The sequence below is a fragment of the Mercenaria mercenaria genome, chromosome 6 (genome assembly GCF_021730395.1).
Source record: "Mercenaria mercenaria strain notata chromosome 6, MADL_Memer_1, whole genome shotgun sequence".
Taxonomy (NCBI): Eukaryota; Metazoa; Mollusca; class Bivalvia; order Venerida; family Veneridae; genus Mercenaria; species Mercenaria mercenaria.
Window position 1 is genome coordinate 49757554 of NC_069366.1, and position 27265 is coordinate 49784818.

Sequence of the window (27265 nt, forward strand, 5' to 3'; positions counted from 1 at the left end):
GGGGGGGGGGGGGGGGGGGGGTGGGGGTTGGTTTAGAGTCCCACACACAATTTAGGTCATATGGTGACTATTAAAGCTTTTATTGATGGAGGAAGACCTTGTGTGCCCCTCCAAACGTTATTTCAGGCATGGGCAGGCAGCTGGATAGAACCACTGACCTCCAGAAAGCCAGATGGACAACTTCCTCACATAAAGAATTTTACACTCCAAGTGAGGTTTCCAACCCTCATTGGTGACGAAAAAAACAACAACAAAAAAACCCTCATTGGTGACGGGCAAGTCATTCAAAGTCAGTGTCTTGATAAACTGCCAGGTAGGGTCATTTGGTAAAAAGTCACAAAATCTACTATTTTTCAAACTGCCTTAAGTTGGTTTATATCTCATATAACCATGAAAGTTATAAAACCCTGGTATTAAATTTTATTCCAATACATCCCAGGCTCAGACATAACATATAAATTACACATTTTCTATCACCGACTATAAATGGATATATCTAATATTATTAAAGTCACTGCTTTATATCTCTGCTAATAAATCTTTCATAGTCTCATGTCTTACCAAAATATCTATACCATGAAACAGGCAACAGTAAAAAACTGTCTAATGCTTTTTAAAATCAATTTCTGTAGTATCAACTTCTTTCTTTCCTGTTACCACCACTTCCAATATGGTCAGCAGCCATCAAATTATCAATACTGTGAAATCATTAATATTCATGGGGGACTAATTTTCGTGGATTTCATGGTTGAGTCAATCAACAAAATCTAATCTCAACAAACAAGTAAAATTCCCATTCATTTTATGTTCAAAAATAAAAATCCATGAATTCATATCCCCATGAAATTGTTATTTTGACCCAAACCACGAAATTAAATGATTTTACAGTATGCCCTCAAATGATTTATTTATTTGTTTGGGTTTTACGGCGCACCAACACAGTATAGGTTATATGGCGCCAAACAGAACTACAAATTTTGGTTCCACATCTCATTTACATCGAAATAAAAACATGAGGTATGGAAACAAAATTTTGCATACCTGCTGGAATCACAGAGTTACTGCAAAACCAAGTGTTAAGACCCTATTAGTCGCCTCTTACGATCATGCAAGGGTAAGGCAGTGGTTCCAATTCTTTTCATACACAGACTGTCCCAGAACCACATGCGGCTGCCCTCAAATTAGTCATTCATAACAATGTTACAAGTAGTATTGTTATTACGGTGTTACAGTATTTTTTCATTAGTGTAAAAGGTGGTGTATGATACATACGCTGCCATAACAATTCATTGAAGAAAAATTAATATTCTGTGAGCTAATAGAAATTTTAACAATTCATTAGCTTATGAAACAATCAAATTTAACAGTGCTGACAGCTGATCAAATGTCACAAAAGTTTTGAACAACTAGCTGTTATTGTTAAAGCTAAGCAAATGTATAATTATGATACTTAAACATTCATAACAAACTGTTTTAACTTTTTAATTCATAATCAGCCATCAATTTTATGAAAGAAAACATCAATTAATTTTTTTCAATGTCGCAATAAAACATTTTCAATAAATAGTTGAAAAATATTTATATATTCTGAAGATAGGAAAGAGGCATATTGTTTTAGTATTTTAAGCATTTGACAATAGTCATACAAACACAAAAATAGTATGTAACAGTCAGTTAATACCAGGTACATCCAAAAATACACATCTCCTTAACAATGTGAAATTGCTATCTCAGAGTGCCAGGGGAGGTAACTAAGGTCATAAACTGGGACTTGACAAATTCCAACAGCGAAAAAGTCATAAGCACAGTTTCAGTTCACTTCATTTCTACAGTAATTCATTTCCAACAGTGAACACTTGGAAATAAGAACATGAGCACCGGCTTGCGGGTGCAGACACTCATCTGAATTTTTGTATAATAGAAATATTGTCATACCCATGATTTTCTAAGTCCAAAAGGGGCCATAATTATTGCAAAAAAGCAATGTAGAGTTACGGTACTTGCTATGCAGAGTCAGCTTTTAATGGCGAACAACTGCTCCAAGTTTTAAAGCAATAGCTTTGACCGTTAAGGAGAAAAGTTGACCTAAATGCAAGACTTAACCAAGAAATCTGATAATTTCTAAGTCCAAAAGGGGCCATAATTCTTGCAGAAAGCAGGATGAAGTTATGGTTCTTGCTGTACAAAGTCAGCTTTTGATGGTGAAGAAGTGTTGCAAGTTTTAAAACAATAGCTTTGATAGTTTAGGAGAAAAGCTGATCTAAACACAGAACTTAACCAAGAAATCTGATTTTCTAAGTCCAAAAGCTGATCTAAACACAAAACTTAACCAAGAAATCTGATTTTCTAAGTCCAAAATGGGCCATAATTCTTGCAAAAAGCAGGATGGAGTTATGTTACTTGCTGTACAGAGTCAGCTTTTGATGGTGAACAAGTGTTGCAAGTTTTAAAGCAATAGCTTTGATAGTTTAGGAGAAAAGTTGACCTAAACATAAAACTTAACCAAGAAATCTGATTTTCTAAGTCCAAAAGGGGCCATAATTCTTGCAAAAAGCAGGATACAGTTATGTTTCTTGCTGTACAGAGTCAGATATTAATGGTGAACAAGTGTTGCAAGTTTGAAAGCAATAGCTTTAATAATTTAGGAGAAAAGCTGACCTAAACATAAAACTTAACCAGGCAACGCCGACGCAGACACCGAGCTAAAAATGTCCAAATTTCAAATCAAAATATATCACTTTTTGTTGTATTTCATTTACAATTTCAATGCTCATTCAAATTCCAAAAGATAAAAGTTTGATTGATTCATTGCAATTACTTAATTAAGCTCTATGAAAAAAAAAAAATACAAAAAATTCTTTTCTGGTCAGAATGTGAATGCTGTCAAGAATGCACAACCAGACAATGCATATGAGGTAAATACAAACTGACAGGCAACTGATAGGTGTACAACTAATGACATTCCGTGAATAAGCCATCCTTTTAACTAAAGTTTACAGGCAGTATGTCAAGGAAAAACTAAAAATGAGTACACTCACAGCAAAAGAAATTAACATGACTGACAAACCTTTTTAACCTATAAATAAATATCTTTGCTACAGAGGTAAACAATTTATATTGAACACACATAGTTTTAATGCAAACATTTGCTTTTATATATATATATATAATTTTTTTTTTTGGGGTTGAATTTAATGTTGCACCCACAAAGTCATAGGTCATATTGCGACTTTCCAGCTTTTTGGTGGTGGAGGAAGACCCTGGTACCCCTCTGTGCATTATTTCATGACAAGTGGGCACTTGGGTAGAACCACAGGCCTTCCGTAAGCCAGCTGTATGGCTTCGTCACATGAAAAAGTCTACGCCCCAAGCGAGGCTCAAACCCACATCGGTGAGGGGCAAGTGTTTTGAAGTCATCGGCCGCAACGGAGGCCCCTGTTTTCTTTTATTGAATTCACAATAACTGATTATGTGTAAGTAAAGTCTAAATCAAACTCTAAGCTCAAATAGGGTACATGTACTAGCATATAGTTTACACAAAAAGAGACTGAACATTTTTGTGGTGAGGCAAATTTTAAAACTGTTTGGCAAGGTATTGAATCATTCATCAGTTTGCAGTGTTTCTGTTCTCAACCTTTTCAGTGCCTGCTCTTCATCATCATCACCTATTTCATCACTGGTTCTTTTTCCCAAACTGAAATTTATTCAAGAAAGCCAATTACAGTATTGTAATAAGACACTAAACCAAGCAACAAATGTTATATTTAAAACAAGCTGGCCAGAAGTCACAATCTAGTGAAACAGTTAACAGTTAAATGTTTTAAATCAATATTGGAAATTTATTTTCAGATCAACAAACTGACAGTTGGAAAGACAGACATTGTGTTTTGTCAGACAAATAAGCTAAGTTAAAAGTGCAGGAGTTTTTTCTTATCTGGTCTAATCACTGTTAACATACAAAGATTCACAAAGGATTTTACGAAGTTTCTTTTACAATCTTTTACCTAAATGAAGTTGTCACAGCAATAAACAGCTTTTTTTCCCCAGTGACACTGAAGAGCATGCATTACTTAAACATGTGTAATGCCACCATTACATTTTTCATTTATTACCAAGATAGCTGAATGTTTGTTTTGCAACCACTCGGCCACAGAGGCCCCAAGATAGCTGAATGATAAATGTGTTAATAGTATAGTCACCTATTTTCTTCAGTTGAAAGCATAGATACAACAATCTGTGGAACATTTCCTACAATAGGCTGATCTACCTGGATTATTCTATAGCCATTCTCTTCAAAACAGTCTCGTAAATCTATAAATGTAAGAAATGAAAAACAGTTATTTAAAACAGCCAACAACATAAAATCAAACAAAAAACATGTATAGGGCATTCAATACCCTTAAAGGACAGGAAAAAGTATTCCAATTATAACAATATTTTAAAGATTGGATAGATCTAACATCAAACAGAAAAGTAGTAAAATACAACACTGGAGTCAAAGTAGAAACTGAAAACTTACTTAACTTATAATTTTGTCATAAATGCCTCTTTCACTATCACCAAAACCTGATATTCATACATCTTTTTCCTTTTAAGACAGAAGTTTAGGTTTATAAGCTAAGTATTGTTAGTACAGTCTTTATAAAATGTACAAAATCACTAACCAGTAGCTGTTGACCCTTGCGCTAGGCTGAGGAACTCTTCCTGTGATAGAACTTTCACTTTTTTATCCTCGTCATCTGAATCGAAACTTGCCTGTGTACCCTCTTCTTTTGTATGGTCTATATCAAGTCCTGCCACTATTGCTGCTACTGGAAAACTGCTTGTGTCAAGCGTTGGGTTAACCTCATTCACTTCAATATTTTCTAGGGGAAAAAATGGAGAAAACTGATATTACACACATGTCAGAAAAGTAAAATTAGGAGTCAAATTTTTAGTGTTTCTGAAAGCTTTCAACAGTTTTTTTCCACAAATAATTGATTCCATGAAATAAACGTATAGATTCATATTCTATTTTTGCTCAAATATTTGCATCATCCCCCAAACACAGAATGGTAGGTAAACAGGTACTCCAAACAATATACAAATTGTATTTGTGTGTCTATTATTATACTTGCTTGTTACAAAATGTCACGCTTTTAAAATGGTGCTATAGTGCACCACAGATAAGATAAATAACAGTATTCTGTATAATGTAAATCGCACTATAATGTTACTAATCAAATGATTTCATATTGGCCTTGTTATTTGTCTGAGGACAAACAACTAAGCTAATGTAAAATCACTTGATTAATGACAGTATCATTTTTCAATTTTCGAATACTGACAAGAACACCATTAGAACTCTTTTGAGTTACTTTATGGTAATTATGCACATTCAGGTCAAATTATTTTAACATTATGATTAATTAGTGAATTTAAACCTGGATGGCATGACTCACGAAAGAACCATTATTTCTGCCAGTAAAAAAGATAGGTTTGTGTGTAGGCACTTGTAATTATTCTTAAATCATATTGTGCTGCCTTGATAAAATTAACAAAATGTCACATTTTTAAAATGGTGTTATAGTACACCACAGATAAGATTAATAACAGTGTAATTTAAATCATATTGATCTCTAGTACCTATGTCTACACCTCGGAAGAGCACACAACTAATTTAAAAGCAGGACTGTTTATTTTCCACTTTAGCATTTCTAAACACATTAACCTTTACACAGCAAAATATTCTTTGCAAAGAACAAACTTTGGTCTTCACAAAGATTTCACTGCACATACTACAGGATACATCTTAAGAAGCTACCATTGAGGAAATAAGGAAAACTACATTTTATTACAAGTGTACTTTGGCCATACATGTCGTCTGCTTACCTGAACTTTCATTAGACTGAACATATTTGGGTTGACTTTCCAAGGAATTCTCGTCCTTTGATGTAACTAAGGTGTTAACTTCAGACACAATTACATCCGCTGGCAGACCTGATACTTGATCTGAAATTTAGAGAGAAAAAAAAGCTTTAAAAAAAACCATTTGAACTAAATTCAATGATTTGATAAATGTGCAGTTGCACCATGAAAAATGACTATAAGATATTTATTCTACTGCAAATATGATCACGATTTTCTTCTTTCTATATATATATTTGAATGATCACATAAAAAAACAAGAGCACCGCCTTGCGGGTGCTGACGCTCATCTGATTTTTTTTGTATAATAGAAATATTGTCCTACCCACGATTTTTTAAGTCTAAAAAGGGCCATCATTCTTGCAAAAAGCAGGATAGAGTTATGTTTCTTGATGTACAGTGTCCACTTATGATGGTGAAAAACTGTTGCAAGTTTTAAAGCAATAGCTTTGATAGTTTATGAGAAAAGTTGACTTAAACATTATATTCAACCAAGAAAATGATTTTTCTAAGTCCAAAAGGGGCAATAATTATTGCAAAAAGCAGGATGGAGTTATGTTGCTTGCTGTACAGGGTCTGCTTATGATGGTGAACAAGAGTTGCAAGTTTTAAAGCAATAGCTTTGATATTTTAAGAGAAAAAATTGACCTAAACATAAAACTTAACCAAGAAATCTGATATTTTCTAAGACCAAAAGTGGCCATAAATCTTGCAAAAATCAGGATGGAGTTATGTTTCTTGCTGTACAGGGTCAGCTTATGATGGTGAACAAGTGTTGCAAGTTTTAAAGCAATAGCTTTGATAGTTTATGAGAAAAGTTGACTTAAACATAATATTCAACCAAGAAAATGATTTTTCTAAGTCCAAAAGGGGCAATAATTATTGCAAAAAGCAGGATGGAGTTATGTTGCTTGCTGTACAGGGTCAGCTTATGATGGTGAACAAGAGTTGCAAGTTTTAAAGCAATAGCTTTGATATTTTAAGAGAAAAAGTTGACCTAAACATAAAACTTAACCAAGAAATCTGATATTTTCTAAGTCCAAAAGGGGCCATATATCTTGCAAAAAGCAGGATGGAGTTATGTTTCTTGCTGTACAGGGTCAGCTTATGATGGTGAACAAGTGTTGCAAGTTTTAAAACAATAGCTTTGATAGTTTAGGATAAAAGTTGACCTAAACATAAAACTTAACCAAGAAAACTGATTTTCTAAGTCCAAAAGGGGCAATAATTCTTGCAAAAAGCAAGATGGAGTTATGTTTCTTGCTGTACAGGGTCTGCTTATGATGGTGAACAAGTATTCCAAGTTTCAAAGCAATAGCTTTGAGAGTTTAGGAGAAAAGTTGACCTAAACATAAAACTTAACCAAGAAATCTGATATTTTCTAAGTACAAAAGGGGCCATAAATCTTGCAAAAAGCAAGATGGAGATATGTTTCTTGCTATACAGGGTCAGCTTATGATGGTGAACAAGTATTCCAAGTTTCAAAGCAATAGCTTTGATAGTTTAGGAGAAAAGCTGACCTAAACATAAAACTTAACCAGGCAACGCCGACGCAGACGCCGACGCCGACAACCACTCAAGTGATGACAATAACTCATCATTTTTTTTTCAAAAAATCAGATGAGCTAAAAAAGATACAGTCATGTGGGATCCATATTCAGATAAACTTAAAATAGGGAATATCTCATTCATTATAGTTAAATTAATGCAGTGATTTTTTGTCAACAGATATTAAAGCTACAAAACATGCATTCTGTTTAATTCATAACAAGAGGACCATGATGGTCCTGAATCGCTCACCTCTTCCCACATGACCCAGTTTGGAGTATGACGTCGTTTTTCTAATATTTGACATAGTGACCTAGTTTTTGAGCTCATGTGACCCAGTTTTGAAATTGACCTAGATATTATCAAGATAAAAATTCTGACCAATTTTCATGAAGATCCATTGAAATATATGGTCTCTAGAGAGGTCACAAGGTTTTTCTATTATTTGACCTACTGACCTAGTTTTCGAAGGTACGTGACCCTGTTTTGAATTTTAAATGGATATCATCAAGGTGAACATTCTCACTAATTTTCATGAAGATCTCATGAAAAATATGGCCTCTAGAGAGGTCACAACGTTTTTCTATTTTTATACCTACTGGCCTAGTTCTTGACCACACGTGACCCAGTTTCAAAACTGACCTAGATATCATCAAGGTGAACATTCAGATCAATTTTCATGAAGATCCATTGAAAAATATGGCCTCTAGAGAGGTCAAAAGATTTTAATAATTTTAGATCTACTGACCTAGTTTTTGACCACAGTTGACCCAGTTTCAAACTTGACCTAGATATCATCAAGATGAACATTCAGACCAACCTTCATACAGATCCCATGAAAAGTATTGTCTCTAGAGAGGTCACAAGGTTTTTTTATTATTTGACCTACTGACCTAGTTTTTTAAGGCACGTGACCCAGTTTCAAACTTGACCTGGATATCATCAAGGTGAACATTCTGACCAATTTTTTATGGAGATCCATTCACAAGTATGGCCTCTAGAGAGGTCACAAGGTTTTTCTATTTTTAGACCTACTGACCTAGTTTTTGACTGCACGTGACCCACTTTTGAACTTGACCTAGATATCATCAAGATGAACATTCAGACCAACTTTCATACAGATCCCATGAAAAATATGGCCTCTAGAGAGGTCCACAAGGTTTTTCTATTATTTGACCTACTGACCTAGTTTTTGAAGGCACATGACCCAGTTTCGAACTTGACCTAGATATTATCAAGGTGAACATTCTGACCAATTTTCATGAAGATCTCATGAAATATATGGCCTCTAGAGAGGTCACAAGGTTTTTCTATTTTTAGACCTACTGACCTAGTTTTTGACCGCACGTGACCCTGTTTCGAACTTGACCTAGATATCATCAAGATGAACATTCAGACCAACTTTCATACAGGTCCCATGAAAAATATGGCCTTTAGAGAGGTCACAAGGTTTTTCTATTATTTGATCTACTGACCTAGTTTTTGACAGCACATGACCCAGTTTCGAACTTGACCTAGATATCATCAAGATGAACGTTCTGACCAATTTTCATGAAGATCTTATGAAATATATGGCCTCTAGCGAGGTCACAAGATTTTTCGATTTTTAGACCTACTGACCTAGTTTTTGATGGCACGCGGCCCAGTTTCGAACTTGATCTAGATATCATCAAAGTGAACATTCTGACCAATTTTCATGAAGATCTTGTGAAATATCTGGCCTCTAGAGAGGTCACAAGGTTTTTCTATTTTTAGACCTACTGACCTAGTTTCTGAAGGCACGTGACCCAGTTTCGAACTTGACCTAGATATCATCAAGGTTAACATTCTGAACAACTTTCATAAAGATCCCATGAAAAATGTGAACTCTAGAGTGGTCACAAGCAAAAGTTTACGGACGCACGGATGGATGGACGACGGACACCGCGCGATCACAAAAGCTCACCTTGTCACTTTGTGACAGGTAAGCTAAAAAGCAGCAATAAAATGCATAAAATTATCTTTCTGTATTTTGTTGCAAATTTTAAGTTTTAACGTAAAGGTTGACATCGGTAGACACCTGGGCAGAACTACCAACCGTCTGTTATTCATCTGGATAGCTTCTATCATGTAGTCTGATGAAAGAATTCTATATTCCAAGACAGCATTAAGGTGCAAGTGATAGCAACCTTAATGAATATATAATTATAAAATGATAATATTCTCATATTGTGATGTTTATAAACTTAACTGTACTTACCAAAATGCGAGTCCCCAGATACACCAAGAGAAACTAGAAAGTCGTCCATTGGTTTTGACTGACTCAAACTTTGTAGTTTAGCCGTAACTTCCTCAACTCTACCATCCGGATGTACAACAACCACCTTCGGCGATGCACCAAGCTTTCCCTCCTTCATATCTGCCAACAGACTGTTCTCGATCAACTGATCAGCAGTCAATGGCGTTATGCTGTCGACGAGAGATTTCGGGCAACCTCCACACGTGTGAATATTGCTAATATCAGTCTCTGTTTCATCCGAATCAACTTGACGCTCAGTCAATGCATCACTGGGATTATGAATTTGTCCCGCTACATTAGATTTGTTACCAAATGACTTTTCACACGCTTTACACTCAGGTTCCCTATCTTTTACATCTTGGTGTATATAATGAGGATTGTGGTACAGATTGCGATGACGTTTTAAAAGTGCTTTTTGGCGGAATGCCAAATCACAGTCTTCGCATTCAAAGGGTTTAAGGCCTGAATGCACAAGCATATGAGTGTCAACATGTCGCTGAGATATCGCTGAATAGTCACACTCAGTGCATCTGAAACATTTTTCTCCTTCATGCGACTTGAAATGAACCTTAAACGTGTATCTATCAGGAAATGTCGAGCCGCATTTCTTACACAGTAATGGTTGATCAGTAGAGTGAAGCTTCTGCATGTGTATTTTCAGATCTGTTTTACGTCCACATGTTGTAGGACAAAGTGAACACTGGAACACGGGTTTATTGCCACTATGTATCAATCTGTGTGCTGAAAAGAAGAGAGCATTTATGTTACTGCTAATGTGGAACACCTGAAACTAAAAAACAAAGTTACACAAAATGCAAATTTTATGTTTAACATGAACACTAACATTCCATGCATTCGTTTTAATTTTTGCATCAATATGTTCCTATAAATCTTGATTTTCTCTGATATTTGTTTGGTTTAAAATCACATCAATACAACTTGGGTCATATAGCCAATTTCAAACTTTTAACAGCGGATCAAGTCTCTTGGAATGCAATTTCAGGTGCCTGCCTACGTAGAACCAACAACTTTTATGCCTGAAGAATTCCTAATATGATGACATAACAAGGGCAAGTGATTTGAAGTCAGAAACCAAAACCAGTCTGCAACATAGGCCCCTGATGCCCCTGATTTCCTCTGATCTCAAACTTTGAATCTAGCAGGAAAGTGTGATTTTCCTTGTTCATTTACAGTTGAACAAGACCTCCACCATACAAAGCATGATATGGCTGTTCACAAGTGGAATGGTACAGGGCAACAAGAGGGCCATGATGGCCCTATATGGCTCACCTGAGTTTAATTGCTTTCTTGAAAAAAATTCTTTGCTAAAGCTAAACAAATAACCCTATGGGGTGGGGTCAATTTGACCCCGGAGGTCATGATTTGAACAAATTTTGTAGAAGTCTACTAGGCAATGCTACATGTCAAATATCTAAGATCTAAGCCTTCTGGTTTATTTTTAGAAAAATTTTGAAGATTTTCCTATGTAAAATCAAGTGACCTCTGGGGTGGGGTCAATTTTGACCCCGGGGGTCATGATTTGAACAAATTTTGTAGAGGTCCAATAGGTAATGCTACATGTCAAGTATGTAAGCTCTAGGCCTTTTGGTTTATTTTTAGAAATTTTTTGAAGATTTTCCTATGTAAAATCAAAAGGCCCCTGGGGCAAGTTCAATTTTGACCCCGGGGTCATGATTTGAACAAATTTTGTAGAGGTCCACTAGGCAATGCTACATGTCAAATATCTAATCTCTAGGCCTTCTGGTTTATTTTTAGAAATTTTTTGAAGATTTTCCTATGTAAAATCAAGTGACACCTAGGGTGGGGTCAATTTTAACCCCGGGGGTCATGATTTGAACAAATTTTGTAGAGGTCCACTAGGCAATGCTACATATGAAATATCTAAGCTCTAGGCCTTCTGGTTTATTTTGAAGATTTTTCTATGTACAATCAAGTAATCCCATGGGGCGGGGTCAATTTGACCCCAGGGGTCATGATTTGAACAAATTTTGTAGAAGTCTACTAGGCAATGCTACATGTCAAATATCTAAGATCTAGGCCTTCTGGTTTATTTTTAGAAAAATTTTGAAGATTTTCCTATGTAAAATCAAGTGACCCCTGGGGTTGGGTCAATTTTGACCCCGGGGTCATGATTTGAACAGATTTTGTAGAGGTCCAATAGGCAATGTTACATGTCAAATATCTAAGCTCTAGGCCTTCTGGTTTATTTTTAGAAATTTTTTGAAGATTTTCCTATGTAAAATCAAGTGACCCCTGGGGGGAGGTCGATTTTGACCCCGGGGTCATGATTTGAACAATTTTAGTAGAGGTCCACTAAACAATGCTACGTCAAATATCTAAGCTCTAGGGCTTCTGGTTTTTGAGAAGAAGAGTTTTTAAGATTTTCCTATGTAAAATCAAGTGACCCCTGGGGCGGGGTCAATTTTGACCCTGGGGTCATGATTTGAACAAACTTGGTAGAGGTCCACTAGGCAATGCTTCACACCAAATATCTAAGCTCTAGGGCTTCTGGTTTTTGAGAAGAAGATTTTTAAAGTTTTTCCTTTTGGTTGCCATGGCAACCAGAATTCTGTATGGAATTCAATTCTTTGAATAATTTTTAAAGAAGACCATCCAAGGAACAACCCTGTGAAGTTTCATCAAAATTGGCCTGTTGATTTAGGAGGAGATGTTGTTTAAAGGAAAGTGTGGATGGATGGACGGACGACGGACAGACGCCGGACGGTGAGCGATCACAATACCTCACCCTGAGCACTTTGTGCTAAGGTGAGCTAATAAAAAGCAGACTTTAAAAACAAATGTTGTGGGCAATTACATGGGGAATGAGGGAAGAAGAGGAGCTTTCAGGGGTTCCACTAGACCTGAAAACCCAAGAGTCTAAGGACCCTTGGGCCCAAATTTTGAAGGGTCCTTTTCCAAAATACAGGAGTCCTGTCCCAACACGTCCATATAATTGACTATATTTTTTTTATTTAGTAATAAGTATATCTTAACCTAAGAAAACAATAAACCCAAGATCATGTTACAGCATAATAAAAATGTCAGTTTCAGGTCATATAGTCTCATATTGTAAACTAATATTTATCAAAATTCATGTTATTTTGATTAGGTTTTTCTTCTATATTTCATTTAATTTTTAATAACAGAACAGTGCTATAACACTCTATAACAAGAGGACCATGATGGTCCTGAATCGCTCACCTCTTCCCACATGACCAAGTTTTGAGTATGACGTCGTTTTTTCTATTATTTGACATAGTGACCTAGTTTTTGAGCTCATGTGACCCAGTTTTGAACTTGACCTAGATAACATCAAGATAAAAATTCTGACCAATTTTCATGAAGATCCTTGAAAAATATGGTCTCTAGAGAGGTCAAAAGATTTTAATAATTTTAGACCTACTGACGTAGTTTTTGACCACAGTTGACCCAGTTTCAAACTTGACCTAGATATTATCAAGATGAACATTCAGACCAACTTTCATACAGATCCCATGAAAAGTATGGCCTCTAGAGAGGTCAAAAGGTTTTTTTATTATTTGACCTACTGACCTAGTTTTTTAAGGCATGTGACCCAGTTTCAAACTTGACCTAGATATCATCAAGGTGAACATTCTGACCAATTTTTATGGAGATCCATTCACAAGTATGGTCTCTAGAGAGGTCACAAGGTTTTTCTATTTTTAGACCTAATGACCTAGTTTTTGACTGCACATGACCCTGTTTCAAACTTGACCTAGATATCATCAAGATGAACATTCAGACTAATTTTCATACAGATCCCATGAAAAATATGGCCTTTAGAGAGGTCACAAGGTTTTTCTAAATTTCAAGACCTACTGACCTAGTTTTTGATGGCACGTGACCCACTTTCAAATTTGACCTAGATATCATCAAGATGAACATTCAGACCAATTTTCATACAGATCCCATGAAAAATATGGCCTCTAGAGAGGTCACAAGGTTTTTCTATTATTTGACCTACTGACCTAGTTTTTGACCGCACGTGACCCACTTTCGAACTTGAACTAGATATCATCAAGTTGAACATTCTGACCAATTTTCATGAAGATCTCATGAAATATATGGCCTCTAGAGAGGTCACAAAGTTTTTCTATTTTTAGACCTACTGACCTAGTTTTTGACCGCACATGACCCAGTTTCGAACTTGACTTAGATATCATCAAGATGAATATTCAGACCAACTTTCATACAGATCCCATGAAAAATATGGCCTCTAGAGAGGTCACAAGGTTTTTCTATTATTTGACCTACTGACCTAGTTTTTGAAGGCACGTGACCCAGTTTTGAACTTGACCTAGATATTATTAAGGTGAACATTCTGACCAATTTTCATGAAGATCTTGTGAAATATATGGCCTCTAGAGAGGTCACAAGGTTTTTCTATTTTTAGACCTACTGACCTAGTTTTTGATGGCACGTGACCCAGTTTCGAACCTGACCTAGATATCATCAAGATGAACATTCTGACCAACTTTCATAAAGATCCCATGAAAAATGTGACCTCTAGAGTGGTCACAAGCATAAGTTTACGGACGGACGGACGGACGCACGGACGACGGACACCGCGCGATCACAAAAGCTCACCTTGTCACTTTGTGACAGGTGAGCTAAAAATGTATCCAAAAAGTACTATCCGGATACTGGTACACTTTCGGAATGTCATCGGAAAGTAGTTTTTGCTTAGTTTACTTGGCCAGCTAAGCTAAATCAGAGATAGTTCCTCAAATAATGATGCTATTTATCATTAAAAACTGCACTGAAAGTCAGTTTTTTAAAGGAATTTTGGATATATGCATATGACATCGGGTGTAATTAGACTCGTGAACAGACATTCTAAATTTATTTTTGCTTTCAAAATTCATCAAAATTTGTGAAGTTTCTTGTTGAAATTACGGTATGATCACTAAACAATGGTCTAATTTAAAGTTGGCATGAAAAAATCTTGCAGGGCACTTTTCACATGCTCGGTAATCAGCTGCTTACAATAATTTAATAATTGGCGCCTTTTTTGACAGTACACAGGATCAATACTCTTTATCAATTAATTTCAACACTTCACTGATTCTTCTTACCTATGTGCACTCACCGTGACGTAACTTGCTGATAAAAAAATCAGCGAGGCATGTCTACAGGAGAAAGGGCGGGATTTAGTAGAAGATCAAAGGCAGGAGGGCATGACCGCGAGTGTTTATTTTGGAATACACGTGTCTATCGTGGAAAAGTTTTACTAAAGGAAATGAATGATAAGAGAAAGGATTATCAAAGGAAAATGCCTCCGGGTCCCGAAGGACGCACAGGCAAGTATCATGCCGGGTCCTTTGAGCGTCTTTTGAAAATCTCCCGGGTCCGGACCCGGGGTCCCGGGTCAAATGGAACCCGAGCTTTGGGAAAAGATTCTTTGAAAGATGCAGCTATTATACTTCCTCCTCACTTAGATCCCAGAAACAAGCAAAAAACAAGAGGACCAAGATGGCCCTAGGCCGCTCACCTGAGAAACACATTATAACAGTGTAAACATGTTTCCCAGATGACCCATATTTGAACTTGACCTAGATTTCATCAAGGCAATCCTCCTGACTAAATTTTATGAATATCCAGTGTTCAATGCAGCCCCTATTGCATACACAAGGTTTTTCTTTAATTTGACCGTGTGAATTAGTTTTTGACCCTAGATGACCCATATTCAAACTCAACCTTAATTTCATGCAAACAAATACTCTGATCAAATGTCATGAAGATCCGGTGTAAAATGCAGCCCCTACAGCATACACAAGGCTTTTCTTTGATTTGACCTAGTGATCTAGTTTTTGACCCAAGATGACCCATATTCAAACTTGACCTAGATTTCATCAAGGAAATCATTCTGACCAAAATTCATGAAGATCAATTGAAAAATACAGCCTCTATGGCATACACAAAGTTTTTCTTTGATTTGACCTAGTCACCTAGCTTTTCATCCCAGATGACCCATATTGATAATTCTCCTGGATTTCATTAAGGCAATCATTCTGACTAAATTTTATAAATATCCAGTGTAATATGCAGCCCCTATTGCCTACACAAGAGGTTTTTCTTTAATTTGACCGGGTGACCTAGACTTTGACCCCAGATGACCCATATTCAAACTTGACCTAGATTTCATCCAGACAAACATTCTGATCAAATTTCATGAGGTTCAGTGTAAAATGCTAACCCTAACCCTATTGCATACACAAGCTTTTTCTTTGATATGACCTAGTGACCTAGTTTTTGACCCAATGTGACCCATATTCGAACTTGACCTAAATTTCATCAAGGCAATCACTCTGACCAAAATTCATGAAGATCAACTGAAAAATACAGCCCCTATCGCATACACAAGGTTTTTCTTTAATTTGACCTAGTGACCTAATTTTTTATCCAAGACGACTCATTTTTGAACTTGGCCTAGATTTTATCAAGGTAATCATTCTGACAAAATTCCATGAAGATCAGTTGAAAAATACAGCCTCTATCGCATATACAAGGTTTTTCTTTGATTTGACCTAGTTTTAGACCCCATATGACCCATTTTCAAACTTGGCCTAGATTTTATTAAAGTGATCGTTCTGACCATTATTCATGAAGATCAATTGAAAAATACAGCCTCTATCGCATACACAAGGTTTTTCTTTAATTTGACCTAGTGACCTAGTTTTTGAACCCAGATGACCCATTTTCGAATTTATCCTAGATTTCATCAAGGTTATCATTCTGACCAAATTTCATGAATATCAGTTGAAAACTACAGCCTCTATCGCATACACAAGCTAAATGTTGACAGACGACAGACAGACCACGGACCCCGGACATCGAGCGATCACAAAAACTCACCTGAGCAATGCTAAAAACATAAAGGGATCATCATCTAGTCATTATGTAAAGTTTGAAAACCATAGCTATTATATGTTATGACTTAGAGCCTGTAAATCATTTTTAGTCTCCAGGTCAATGTAATTTTGACCGTTGACTTACAGATCACCCTGAGTGGTGATTTGTCGTCCTATAAAGTCAAAAAGCTGTAGACAGACAGAGTCATTTCATTATATGTTTTTCAAAGTGGATGCATAAATAGGAAAAGCAAAATCATTCATTTGTCAGAATACTTCTATGAATATGACTGTTTATAAACTTTTCTAATGAGTATCACAATGCTATATTCTCTATATTCTGTTTTGACTTCAGTCTTAATGAGTCTGGTGAAGTTTAGTTAGAGTATACACATACCTTTAAGACTGTTACTCTGGGTAAACTTTGCATGACAGATATCACACTCGTAAGGTTTCTCTCCTGTATGAATTCTCATATGTCGTTTCAGTTTATATGTGTCTGGAGATGCATAGTTACAATATGCACATGCGTATGGACGCTCACCAGTGTGAGAACGCATATGACGCTTCAATTTACTGAGCTCCACACTGGCATACTCGCATTCTGTACATTTGTGAGGTTTTTCAAAGGTGTGTTTATACCTAAAATTTAAAAAAACTTTTATAAACAGTGACTTACAATGTTTTTATACAAGAATGCAAAAACTTCTGTTAATCAAACAGAATTTAATGTATTTTAAATGTTACTTTTTTAAAATCTGTTCCAAAATGCTTATTAACCAATCTGATGCGTAAACATCTTTGAATTTTCTAAAAATAGTGTTTGAGGTTTGCAGATGTAGCACTGTCACTATAGATGCAGTAATTTTCATCCTTTTTTATGACATTATCATCAAGGGCGGCCAATACAATTTTGGTTGGACTGATACAAATAAAGGGCTAGATAATTAAGAATGGTTTTTTATTTGTTTTTTTCTAAATGTTTCTTTTAACAGTTTCCCAGTAGAAAGGTTGTCATAATATGAATATGATAAACAGACTGGAAAATCTGCTGGTTCCCAGGTCTTACTGACCACCACGCAACAAAGTAAGCAAGCTGAATTTCCAGCAAAGGCATTTACGAAAAATATCTTTAATGTCTTACATGTATAATATGACATGTCGAACGCCAGAATAAGATGACCTACCTAATATGACGTATCAGTTCACCAGAAGTAGTAAATGCAGATTCACACATTTTACACTTATGAGGTCGCACCCCTGCGTGAGTATTTATATGATTCTGGAGGGAAGATACTGTCTTAAAGCCTCGGCTACATATACCACATTTATGTGGCCTGTCATCGCAATGGGATTTCATGTGCCGAGAAAGTAAATATCTGAAATAAAGACACAAGTGAAATCATATTTAAATTGCAGAAAAGAATAAATAAATGGCAGAAGAGAAAAGATATGCTCAAATTTTTTATCAAAAAAGTTGCTAACAATCTTAGCTAACCAAAGTATCAGGTCACAAAACACATTTTCTTATACAACCTTTTAAATGTCTATCATAACTTTCCTGGATTTCATGTCAGAGCTAAGTTTTCTTTGCAAACGAGTTACAACTTCTCCTCACAACTTAGAACTCTTTGAATGATGAATGAAATTCAATCTGTATTAAAATCATCATGAAAAACATGGAAAGCAATATTGAATTAGTCTTATGCTCTCCCTACAAACATTATCTAAGATGGGAAGCTATTTAAGGCAGTCTCATGGTTAAGGTGTCAGCCACACAACTGTTGAGTGTGTACCTACTCATTTGTCAAATTTTGTCAATAGACTCCAAAACTTACACCAGTCTCGGAAAGTAACCTTGCATTGTCAAACTCTAATTCTTGCTCGTAAACACCCAACCAGATGCTAAAGTGTTTTAAAACTGGTCAAAACCTCAATTTTATAACATTTAAGTCCTGTAGTGTATTCAGCCAGGAAGTCAGAAGCGGACTTAAAAGAGAGAGAAATTTATAGCTTTCTTCACAACCAAGCTAAAATATTTCAGTGTGAACTAAAAAGATGACCTTTCTGATATGTAGACTGGTTAAGATCTAATGCAACTTGCAAATTATATATGCAATCTATTTTTCAGAATTTCTTACTTTTTAGGACTTGTATAATCACAATGGGTACAAGCGAGCTGGTCAGCAGGTACATCTCTAATGTTCAGTTGGTTGTTTCTGGCAATAAGCTGGTTTATTTTTACCAGTCTCTTGGTTGTTCCAGTTTCATCTGTTACCTCTTCTACAACTTCCCCCGTTATGTTACCTCCAAAATCGTATGTAGGTCCTTGATTATTATCTTTATCCCCAGCTGGGTTGACAATTAGAACATAGTTTACCTCCCCCTGACTGGTGTCACCAGAGGGCAGAATAGCAACAGACTGGTACCCTGCAAAGTAGGTTTAAGAATCACATCTTTTTTAAAAGTATAGTGTTTAATGTTTACACTACTTATATGGAAAGCTTGTAATATGCCTTCCCTGAAACTATTACTGTAGCAATCAAAATATACAAAATATAAATAAAACACATCAGCATAGACTTATAAGTAAAGAAAAAACCATTACAGGAAACATACACACAGATAGGGGACACAAATAATGTGAGTAGAATAACTCCCACTTTTTTGTCACTAGCATGGCAAAAAGCCAAATGGATACTGTGAAATAATTTAATTGAGCGGGTATAAAATTTTGTGGGTTTGCCCAAAACTGCTTTTTTGTTGGGATATGATTTGGCCGATTTCGACTTTTAAGAAAATAAAAGTGCAAGAAGTTTAAATTTCACGAATTGATGCCACCATAAAATTCCCACAAATATTAATGATTTCACAGAGGCCCTATGAACCAATACCAGACCGTTCTTTCATTTCCCTGCAGAATCTTCTATAAATGTTCCACTGAAGTAATATTCAATATTAAACAGCCTAAAATGTAAAAACTTACCTGTACTTTTCTTCAGTAGACTGGTTCCCTGTTGTTCTTGTTCCTGGGACACAATCATCCCAGTAGACCCTGCCTCCATATCACCATAAGATAATGCCAATACCTGAGGCTGTGTACTGTCTGAATCATCCCTCAGGGCAACCAGCTGTGCCTCCTGTGTAAAAGAGTAGAATATAAATCTTTAGTTTCAATAAGAAATTTGACTATGTAAATTCAAGCAGAAATTTAAACCTTTACTGTCAAGTAGAAAGCTAAATCTTTAACTTCATTTTTTACCTTTTATATCTTTAATTACAAGTAGAAATCTTGCACTTAAACAGAAATATTTGATTTCAAGTAGAAATTAAATGGTTTTATTTCACACAGAAATTAAAATAAAATCTTTTAATTTTTACTTCAGAAATCATTATAATACACAGTTTAAACAGTAAACACAGGGCCAATATTTTCACATGTAAAAACTAAACAACAACAAATCATAGTAAAAACAAGATGCCCATGGGCAACATGTCAGGCCCGCCAGCTGTCAAACGGACTGAGAGTTGCACCAGACACTCTGTCTCAATGGCAGGGATCATCCTACAAGGCGATTTGAGCAATATATCGTCGCTGTAAAGTCGGCCACTTCGCCTAATTATCGCCTCAGGGCGAAATCCGAATCGCCGAGTTTTTCAGAGTGTTGTAATCTGTTTTATTTAAAGTTGTAAAACTTGATACATATTCTAGATTAAATTACCGATAAATCCATGGTCAACTACGCCTACTGGCCTGTCAAACTTCAGCCAATCATAGCATTGTTATCCAACTGTAGTTAATCAATGATATTGTAAGCCGCCGCCATTTTGAAAATTTTCAATCGGCGTGTAAAAAGCCGATAAACTTAACTAGTGCATAATCATATGCATCAATTGTATATTATTTCTTGATTTTATTAAAAATTACTTAAAAAATTATTTCAAATATGGCCAATTTCTGTAAATGAATCGCCCGGGCACTGTGGATAAAATTCGATTTCGCGGACATCTGAACTGCCATACAAAATATTGTAAAATGATCACCAATATCTACAAGTTTGGCATTATTTTCGAAAAGATTAATAAATAAATCAATTAAATGTATAAATCTGAACAAGTTGGTGCAAGAATCGGGCATTATTAAAGCATGAGAATCGAAACATGAATGAAAATTTTCACTGCGTTTTGATAGTGCACCTGATAAATGTACGAGTTTCGGACGTGTAAATTTCGGATTAAAATTTAAAGGCGACTTTTTCATAGCTCAATTTGTACTTTATTTATAAATTCATGAAAATAACAATGCAATATTCAATTTCCTTAAATAATTACTGTTTATAAGTTATCTAGCAAGACTCGTAGAAAGTGGATATATAGGCGGAAACTGAATACTATGCCGAATTTTCTCCTTAAATTCCTCGATTTTTCCCTAAGTTCTGTTTAGGGAGAAGTCACTTCTCCCTAAAATTTTGACCTAGGATGATCCCTGATTGGGGCAAGCATTTATGCCAAATAAATAAAAGATTACTTTATGCATGGCAATGTTACAGCCCGGAAAAGCTCTAAAATGACCTTTGACCCCCAAGTGTGACCTTGACCTTTGAGATAGGAACCGGGGGGTTGCACACGACACTCCTTCTCATTGAGTTAAATATTCATGCTAAATATAAACAAGATTCCCCAATGCATGTCAAAGTTATGACCTGGACAAGATCTGACAAGACCTTTGACCTCCAACTGTGACCTCGACCTTGAGATAGGAACCTGGGGTTTGCATACAACACTCCGTCTCACCGAGGTTATCATTCATGCAAAATATAAACAAGATTGCTCCATGCATGTCAAAGTTATGGTGTGGACAAACAAATCTAGACGAACTGACGCACATACAATGGACAACTATGTCTTCGCTTCTGCAAGTGGGCTCGGCAAAAATTATCCAACATTATGGATATCCTCTATTATTATAAGTTTTGATAACCACATAAATCTACTACAAAAACACTAATTTCATTTGCAAAGAGAATAAAGTTTTCTTTCCAAATATGAAATATTTTGTTATGAAGAAATATCTCAGTACAGCGTCCATTTTTGTTGTCATCTCAATCACACAAAGCACAGACTTTTATGAGCAGACCTGTGACATGAAAATAAGTGACTGAAACTTTTTAAACAAGAGCATTGCCTATGGGTGACATTGCTCGTCTCCAAGTGCTGGTCAGTATGTAAGAAAAGAGTTAATGTTCAGAATTTCCAAGTACAAAAAGGGCCATAATTCTGACAAAATGCAGCTTAGAGTTATGGTTCTTGGCATACACAGTCAACTAATGATGATACAAGTGTGCAAAGTTTAAAAGATGTATCTCTATGGTTTGTGAGAACAAGGTGGAACTAAACAAAAGTTTTAACCAATGCCGACACTGACGATCAAGTGACAACAATACCTCGTAGATTTTTTTCAAAAATCAGACTAACTAAAAAATAGCTTTCCTTTAGGACTTCAGAGGCTTGACAGTTCTCTTTTTCTTATGGTTTCATCTTCAAAAAATTAGCTATTCATTTTCTATAAGACAGTGTAAACATCTTCAACCATACCTGAGGCTGTATTTGTATGTTCTGTATCTGACTAGCTTGAAGCTGGTTTACAGAGTTAGTGTTGGCGGCTACCGAGGCTAGTACTGCCACAGGGTTTGTGGTATCCACTGAAGCCAGGACCGCTATAGGGTTAGTTGTATCTATCAGTGACTGTATGGATGAGTTTGGTACTATACTGGGTATAACTTGTGGCTCTGAAGCTACAACTGTTGAAAAATGTACAATTATGTTTTATCTCTATCATTATTATTATTATTATACCAGATTTGTAGAGCGCCCTTTTCATATGGAATATACGTTCAAAGGCGCTTTACAATTAAACATGTGACACATCGCAGATATGTAGGAAAATAACAAGACATGACATATGCAATCACACAACTGAAACTGAACAAACTGATTAAACGCCTTTTTATCTCTAACAAGATTTTAGAACTTTTCAATTGTTATAACATGGTCACATGGTGACCCCCTATATTCCTGCGGAGGGCCAGTAAAGTCTCATTTCAGATTAGGCTAAACAAAACGTGGTCAGTAAAACTTATCAATCATTGGCTTTGTTAGTGAACCTCCTTGGAAATATGTGAGGTCAGTATTAAAAATATGGGAACTTGGCTAACCCTTCAGTCCCCATTTATCATACTGACCCTACATATTTCCATGGAGGGTCACTAACAAACCTAGTAATTAATATTGAAATAACATTACAGTACAATATGGATAATATACTCCATACTGATGTTTCAAGACTTGTAAGATAGACTACGAAATCTTACTGACAGCTGGAGGAGTTTCTCCCATTTGATAACTAGTTACAAAAAGAAATCTTACTTCATAAATTTACTAAACTACACCTTTTTCATAAGATTTCGAAAAAAAATATGAAACATTGCAACAGAAGCTGTGAATGTTCTCTTAAGTTTAGCATTTCTTACAAAGCAAGTCTTAAAGTGGAATATGACTTTTCTTGAAAACTAGGCTTGATAGTATTTATTCCATGTCATTGGTGAACCAAGCTTTCATCACTTAATGATTTTTCTACAAAATATACTGTTTAAACTGTGGACATTACAACATGTAAAATGGGAATTACCTGTGTGGTTAAACTGTTGCTGTAGAATACTGGAATCACCAACAAGTTGTAATGTAGGCTGACCGTTGATATTGACAATCTGTACTTGGGCCACTTTGTGGTCTGAAGTCTGTCCTAGTAGATTACAGGCATCACCCATTGGTAACATCACCATGCCTGTAACATGATGTGATATTGTCTTTGTGTGTGATAAAGCAATGTAGACAAATTGACATTGGAAAAAATTAAGTACTTTTTACAATAGCTTATAAATCAGTCTGTAGCAAAGATGCATTGAAAATCTTTTTTGAGTACTGGTGCCCTGATAAGGGATTGTGGACTATGGTCAATTCTACTGATACCGAGATTCAAACCCAAGACCTCTTCTCAAAACCGGAACAACAAAAGCAGGCAGCTTGGACAACAAGTTTCAAAAGCATTTTGCTGCTGTTAAGAACAGATTAACTTTTAAATTTCTAATCCTGGGTTGGAAAATATGCGATTTCATACATTGAAAGCCAAAATGATCTTTTATTCTCTCAAGATTTCTAAGTACAAATGTAAAGACATGCGCCCTCTTAAGACCTATAGCTTTCATCTATCCTATACACTGGCCAAGCAATGTTGCTCCAAGGCAGGCGAGTTCCCATACTACTTACTTTTATGATGTGAATGTAAAATGAGATATAATTTACCATCAGACACAGCAATGCCTTGCTGTAATCCAAGCTGTTCTAGGTTCAATTCCTGCAGTTGAACTCTGCCAGCTTCCAGGCCTTCAATCTGTGCATCAACAACAACTTGACCTGAAATGTTGGTGGGAAAAAATCATTTAAGCAATCATCGGGTACACACTGGTGTCTTATTCTGAAACTCAACATGATGTCATGTAGACTAGAGGAATAAGACACCTGTAAATATCCGATAATGAATTTAAACCTGGTTGGCTCTTATACAGGGAGAAGACTGATTTCTAGGTATTAATTCTAGAACGGAATTGATAGCTATACTTAATCTTTATAATGCTTCAACAGTACAAATGTATGTATGTAGTTGGAAATTATTAGCATAATTCTGTGAACATCTCCTGAAAGAAAATATATAGACAAGGGCATGGACATGATTCTAAAAGTTCTTGATCTGACAGCATATTTAAACTATTAATAACACAGCCGACCTTGGCAAAATGAAAAGTCAATCAACATCTTAAAATAAAGCATTATATTTCCTGACACTGCCATAGTTATAGTGACAATATTACATAGAATTAAATGAATGAAAGCATTATGTTTGTGCATCAGCATACTTAAAGGTGACTGTTTCGGAGTGATTTCATAGATCATGTGATCATCTGTAGCTCCTGTACTACTGAGAGTATCTTCCCCTGTTGTCATGGCACCATCTATACCTTCATCCATATCTGGGGACTTTCCGTCTTTCATTCCAGATATGACAGGTAGTTGTTCTTCATCTGGTGTTGTTGTTTCTGAGGAAACTGAAATTTAATGCAGATTTACAAAACACTGTTAAAACAAGTCAACGGAAAGAAAATATATATGCAAACAAGAGCACTGTCTGCGGGTGCCATATTATATGATTCGCTAGTCTGCAAGTGCTGGACAATATGAAAGAAAAGAGTTATAGTTCAGATTTTCTAAGTACAAAAAGGGCCATAATTCTGATGAAATGCAGGCAACAGCTATGGTTCTTGGCTTACATAGTTCCCTAATGATGATAAAACAAGTGTGCAAAAATTTCAAAGCTGTAGCTCTTATAGTTTTTGAGAAAAGGTGACCTCAACAAAAATTTTAACTACGAAACTCAAATTTTCTAAGTACAAAAAGGGCCATAATTCTGATCAAATGCATATCAGAGTAATGGTTCAATGCCGACGATCAAGTGACAACAATACCTAGTAGATTTTTTTTCAAAAATCAGAAGAGCTAAAAAAACTAATCTCACTGAAAAAGCTATAATGTTACAAAGTAAAACTGAAAACTTCAGTTGACATTATAAAGACTGAAATACAGTACAGTAAGTATAAAAGAATACAGGGAAACAAACACTTCGAAAAAAATATCAAAGATGAATCTAGCTTTTATAGAGTTCACAGCATAATTCTGCAAAACCTTTTGTTTTGCTTTATAAAACATAGAGAGTTTCAGGTTAAATGGTACATTTTATTTACGTGACCATCATTGTATTCTGTTACATTTTGCCTATTTGCAATCAGATTCTTTTAAAGAAGATTTGCAAAAAGCCTGTTAATTACAAATTTTATGTGATTAGATGCCAAATGCATAATTTTATCACTGCACTACATGTAGACCAGTTTATGAATGCAACCTTTCCACTGGTCAATTTCAAGGCTAACGTCAAAATCAGCCAAACAAATACTTCAATTTAAAGACTGGTTGTGCTGATTGCATATGATTTATCATCCGAGAGACTGTATGGTGGAAGTAAAAACAAACAATCCGAGAGACTGTATGGTGGAAGTAAAAACAAACAATCCGAGAGACTGTATGGTGGAAGTAAAAACAAACAATCCGAGAGACTGTATGGTGGAAGTAAAAACAAACAGATTACCTGGAACTGTTACAAACACAGGTTGTGCTGACTGATTTATCATCTGAGAGACTGTATGGTGGAAGGCTGACCCCTCACCATGAACACCAATTTCCTTGTTAAAATTAACAAGGTAACTTTGTAGATCATTAAGGTTCTGAGGCCCAGGATCTCCGAGGCCCCCATTGTGGGTCTCATCCTCCATCACTCACTAGGTACGTAACTACCTTTCCTGTTACCTGGAATGAAAATATTGAAACTACATAGATATAGTATCCATATGCAAAAAACATTACCATTTCAAAAATTCCAAGCACCACACATCGTGGCCTCAGGAATGAAATATCAATGGTTTAATCCAAATGAGAGGCATTCTGATGTAGCCATTAGGTGAGACACCACAAATTAAATGATATGGTCACACCCATCTTGAATATACAGTTGAAACCCGATATCTCGAACTCGCTCAACTCGAAATTCTGGCTATCTTGAAGATATTTTCAAGTCCCGTCCCGAAAACACATGCACAAAATATCATTTTAAGTCGAATTTCGGTTATCTCGAAAACTTTTTATACCGTAAAAGATGTGTATTTGTCATAAACCAAATACAAAGCCATATCAGAATAATTTTTTAGTCTTTTCGAACATTGGTCTCTGCTGAAGAACCGTAGCCTTACTCAATTGGCTTATCGGGATGTCTTATTTTATGATCTGATATTTTATATTTGTCATCCCTCCAACTGAGACAGTGACAGTCAAAAGTTATCATATGCTGTCCCGAAACGTCCTATTATTTGGACTACAAGAACCGATGCCAGTTGTTTTGAAGGGCATTCTGGCAAGTAGGAACTGGTTCCTTAACCATGCCTCTGTTTTGTTATAAAAATTACCTAAACCAATGACACAGTGTGTAGCATGCACTGTAGCTGTTATTCACACTTTCAGATTCTGGAATGGGCTTCTATTTATAGTAAAGTAGATCTAGATCTGTATAAAATAAAATCAATTCTTATATATATATTTGCCTGAATATTTTCTGTAGAGAGTGCATTTGATTAATGATAATCAAATTAGCTTCAGAAATACTGCAGTACTGTAGAGGAATGTGCAGAAGTTCTTTACACCAGTGATATTTCGCCACTAACATTGGGTTTAATAGATAGGACAATGTAAATGTTAGAGGCCATAACCATCGTACCGCAATCATGGCCGACATTCCACAGATGTTTGTTGCCAAACAATGACAGGCGTTGGATTTCCTTATTGGGTATGGAAATGTTTACAATATTTTTAAACCGAAAGTAGACTAGGTGGCGTGCATGAAAGGGGGAGGTTCCAGGTAAAAGCGCCCTCGCGGGGCTAAAATCAGCGCCCCCTGCTCACCAAAAAATGAGAACTCCCG

At 35.8% G+C, this 27265-nt stretch overlaps 2 protein-coding genes across 4 annotated transcripts in view; one reads left to right on the forward strand and one right to left on the reverse strand.

Annotated features, from left to right (window-relative positions):
* Positions 1-27265, reverse strand: part of LOC123548936 (transcriptional repressor CTCF-like) — a 27589-nt gene continuing 324 nt past the window's right edge. For 2 of the 3 annotated variants that reach the window (XM_053545866.1, XM_045336592.2), the window contains exons 2-15: positions 25883-26100; positions 24600-24788; positions 23989-24099; positions 23315-23470; positions 22222-22427; positions 19613-19766; positions 18768-19056; positions 17814-18005; positions 17024-17268; positions 9695-10474; positions 5872-5991; positions 4665-4865; positions 4200-4311; positions 1-3694 (exon numbers count right to left, since the gene is read on the reverse strand). In XM_053545866.1, the coding sequence (XP_053401841.1) occupies positions 3601-3694; positions 4200-4311; positions 4665-4865; positions 5872-5991; positions 9695-10474; positions 17024-17268; positions 17814-18005; positions 18768-19056; positions 19613-19766; positions 22222-22427; positions 23315-23470; positions 23989-24099; positions 24600-24788; positions 25883-26066 (3033 nt within the window). In that variant the 5' untranslated portion in view covers positions 26067-26100 and the 3' untranslated portion in view covers positions 1-3600. Of the gene's footprint in view, positions 3695-4199; positions 4312-4664; positions 4866-5871; positions 5992-9694; positions 10475-17023; positions 17269-17813; positions 18006-18767; positions 19057-19612; positions 19767-22221; positions 22428-23314; positions 23471-23988; positions 24100-24599; positions 24789-25882; positions 26101-27061; positions 27206-27265 lie in introns of those variants that run through there. The other variant, XM_045336593.2, reaches the window with a different exon arrangement.
* Positions 26842-27265, forward strand: part of LOC123548937 (cystine/glutamate transporter-like) — an 11932-nt gene continuing 11508 nt past the window's right edge. The window contains exon 1 of the mRNA XM_045336594.2: positions 26842-27130. The gene's annotated coding sequence lies outside the window, so the exon portion shown is untranslated. The remainder of the gene's footprint in view (positions 27131-27265) is intronic.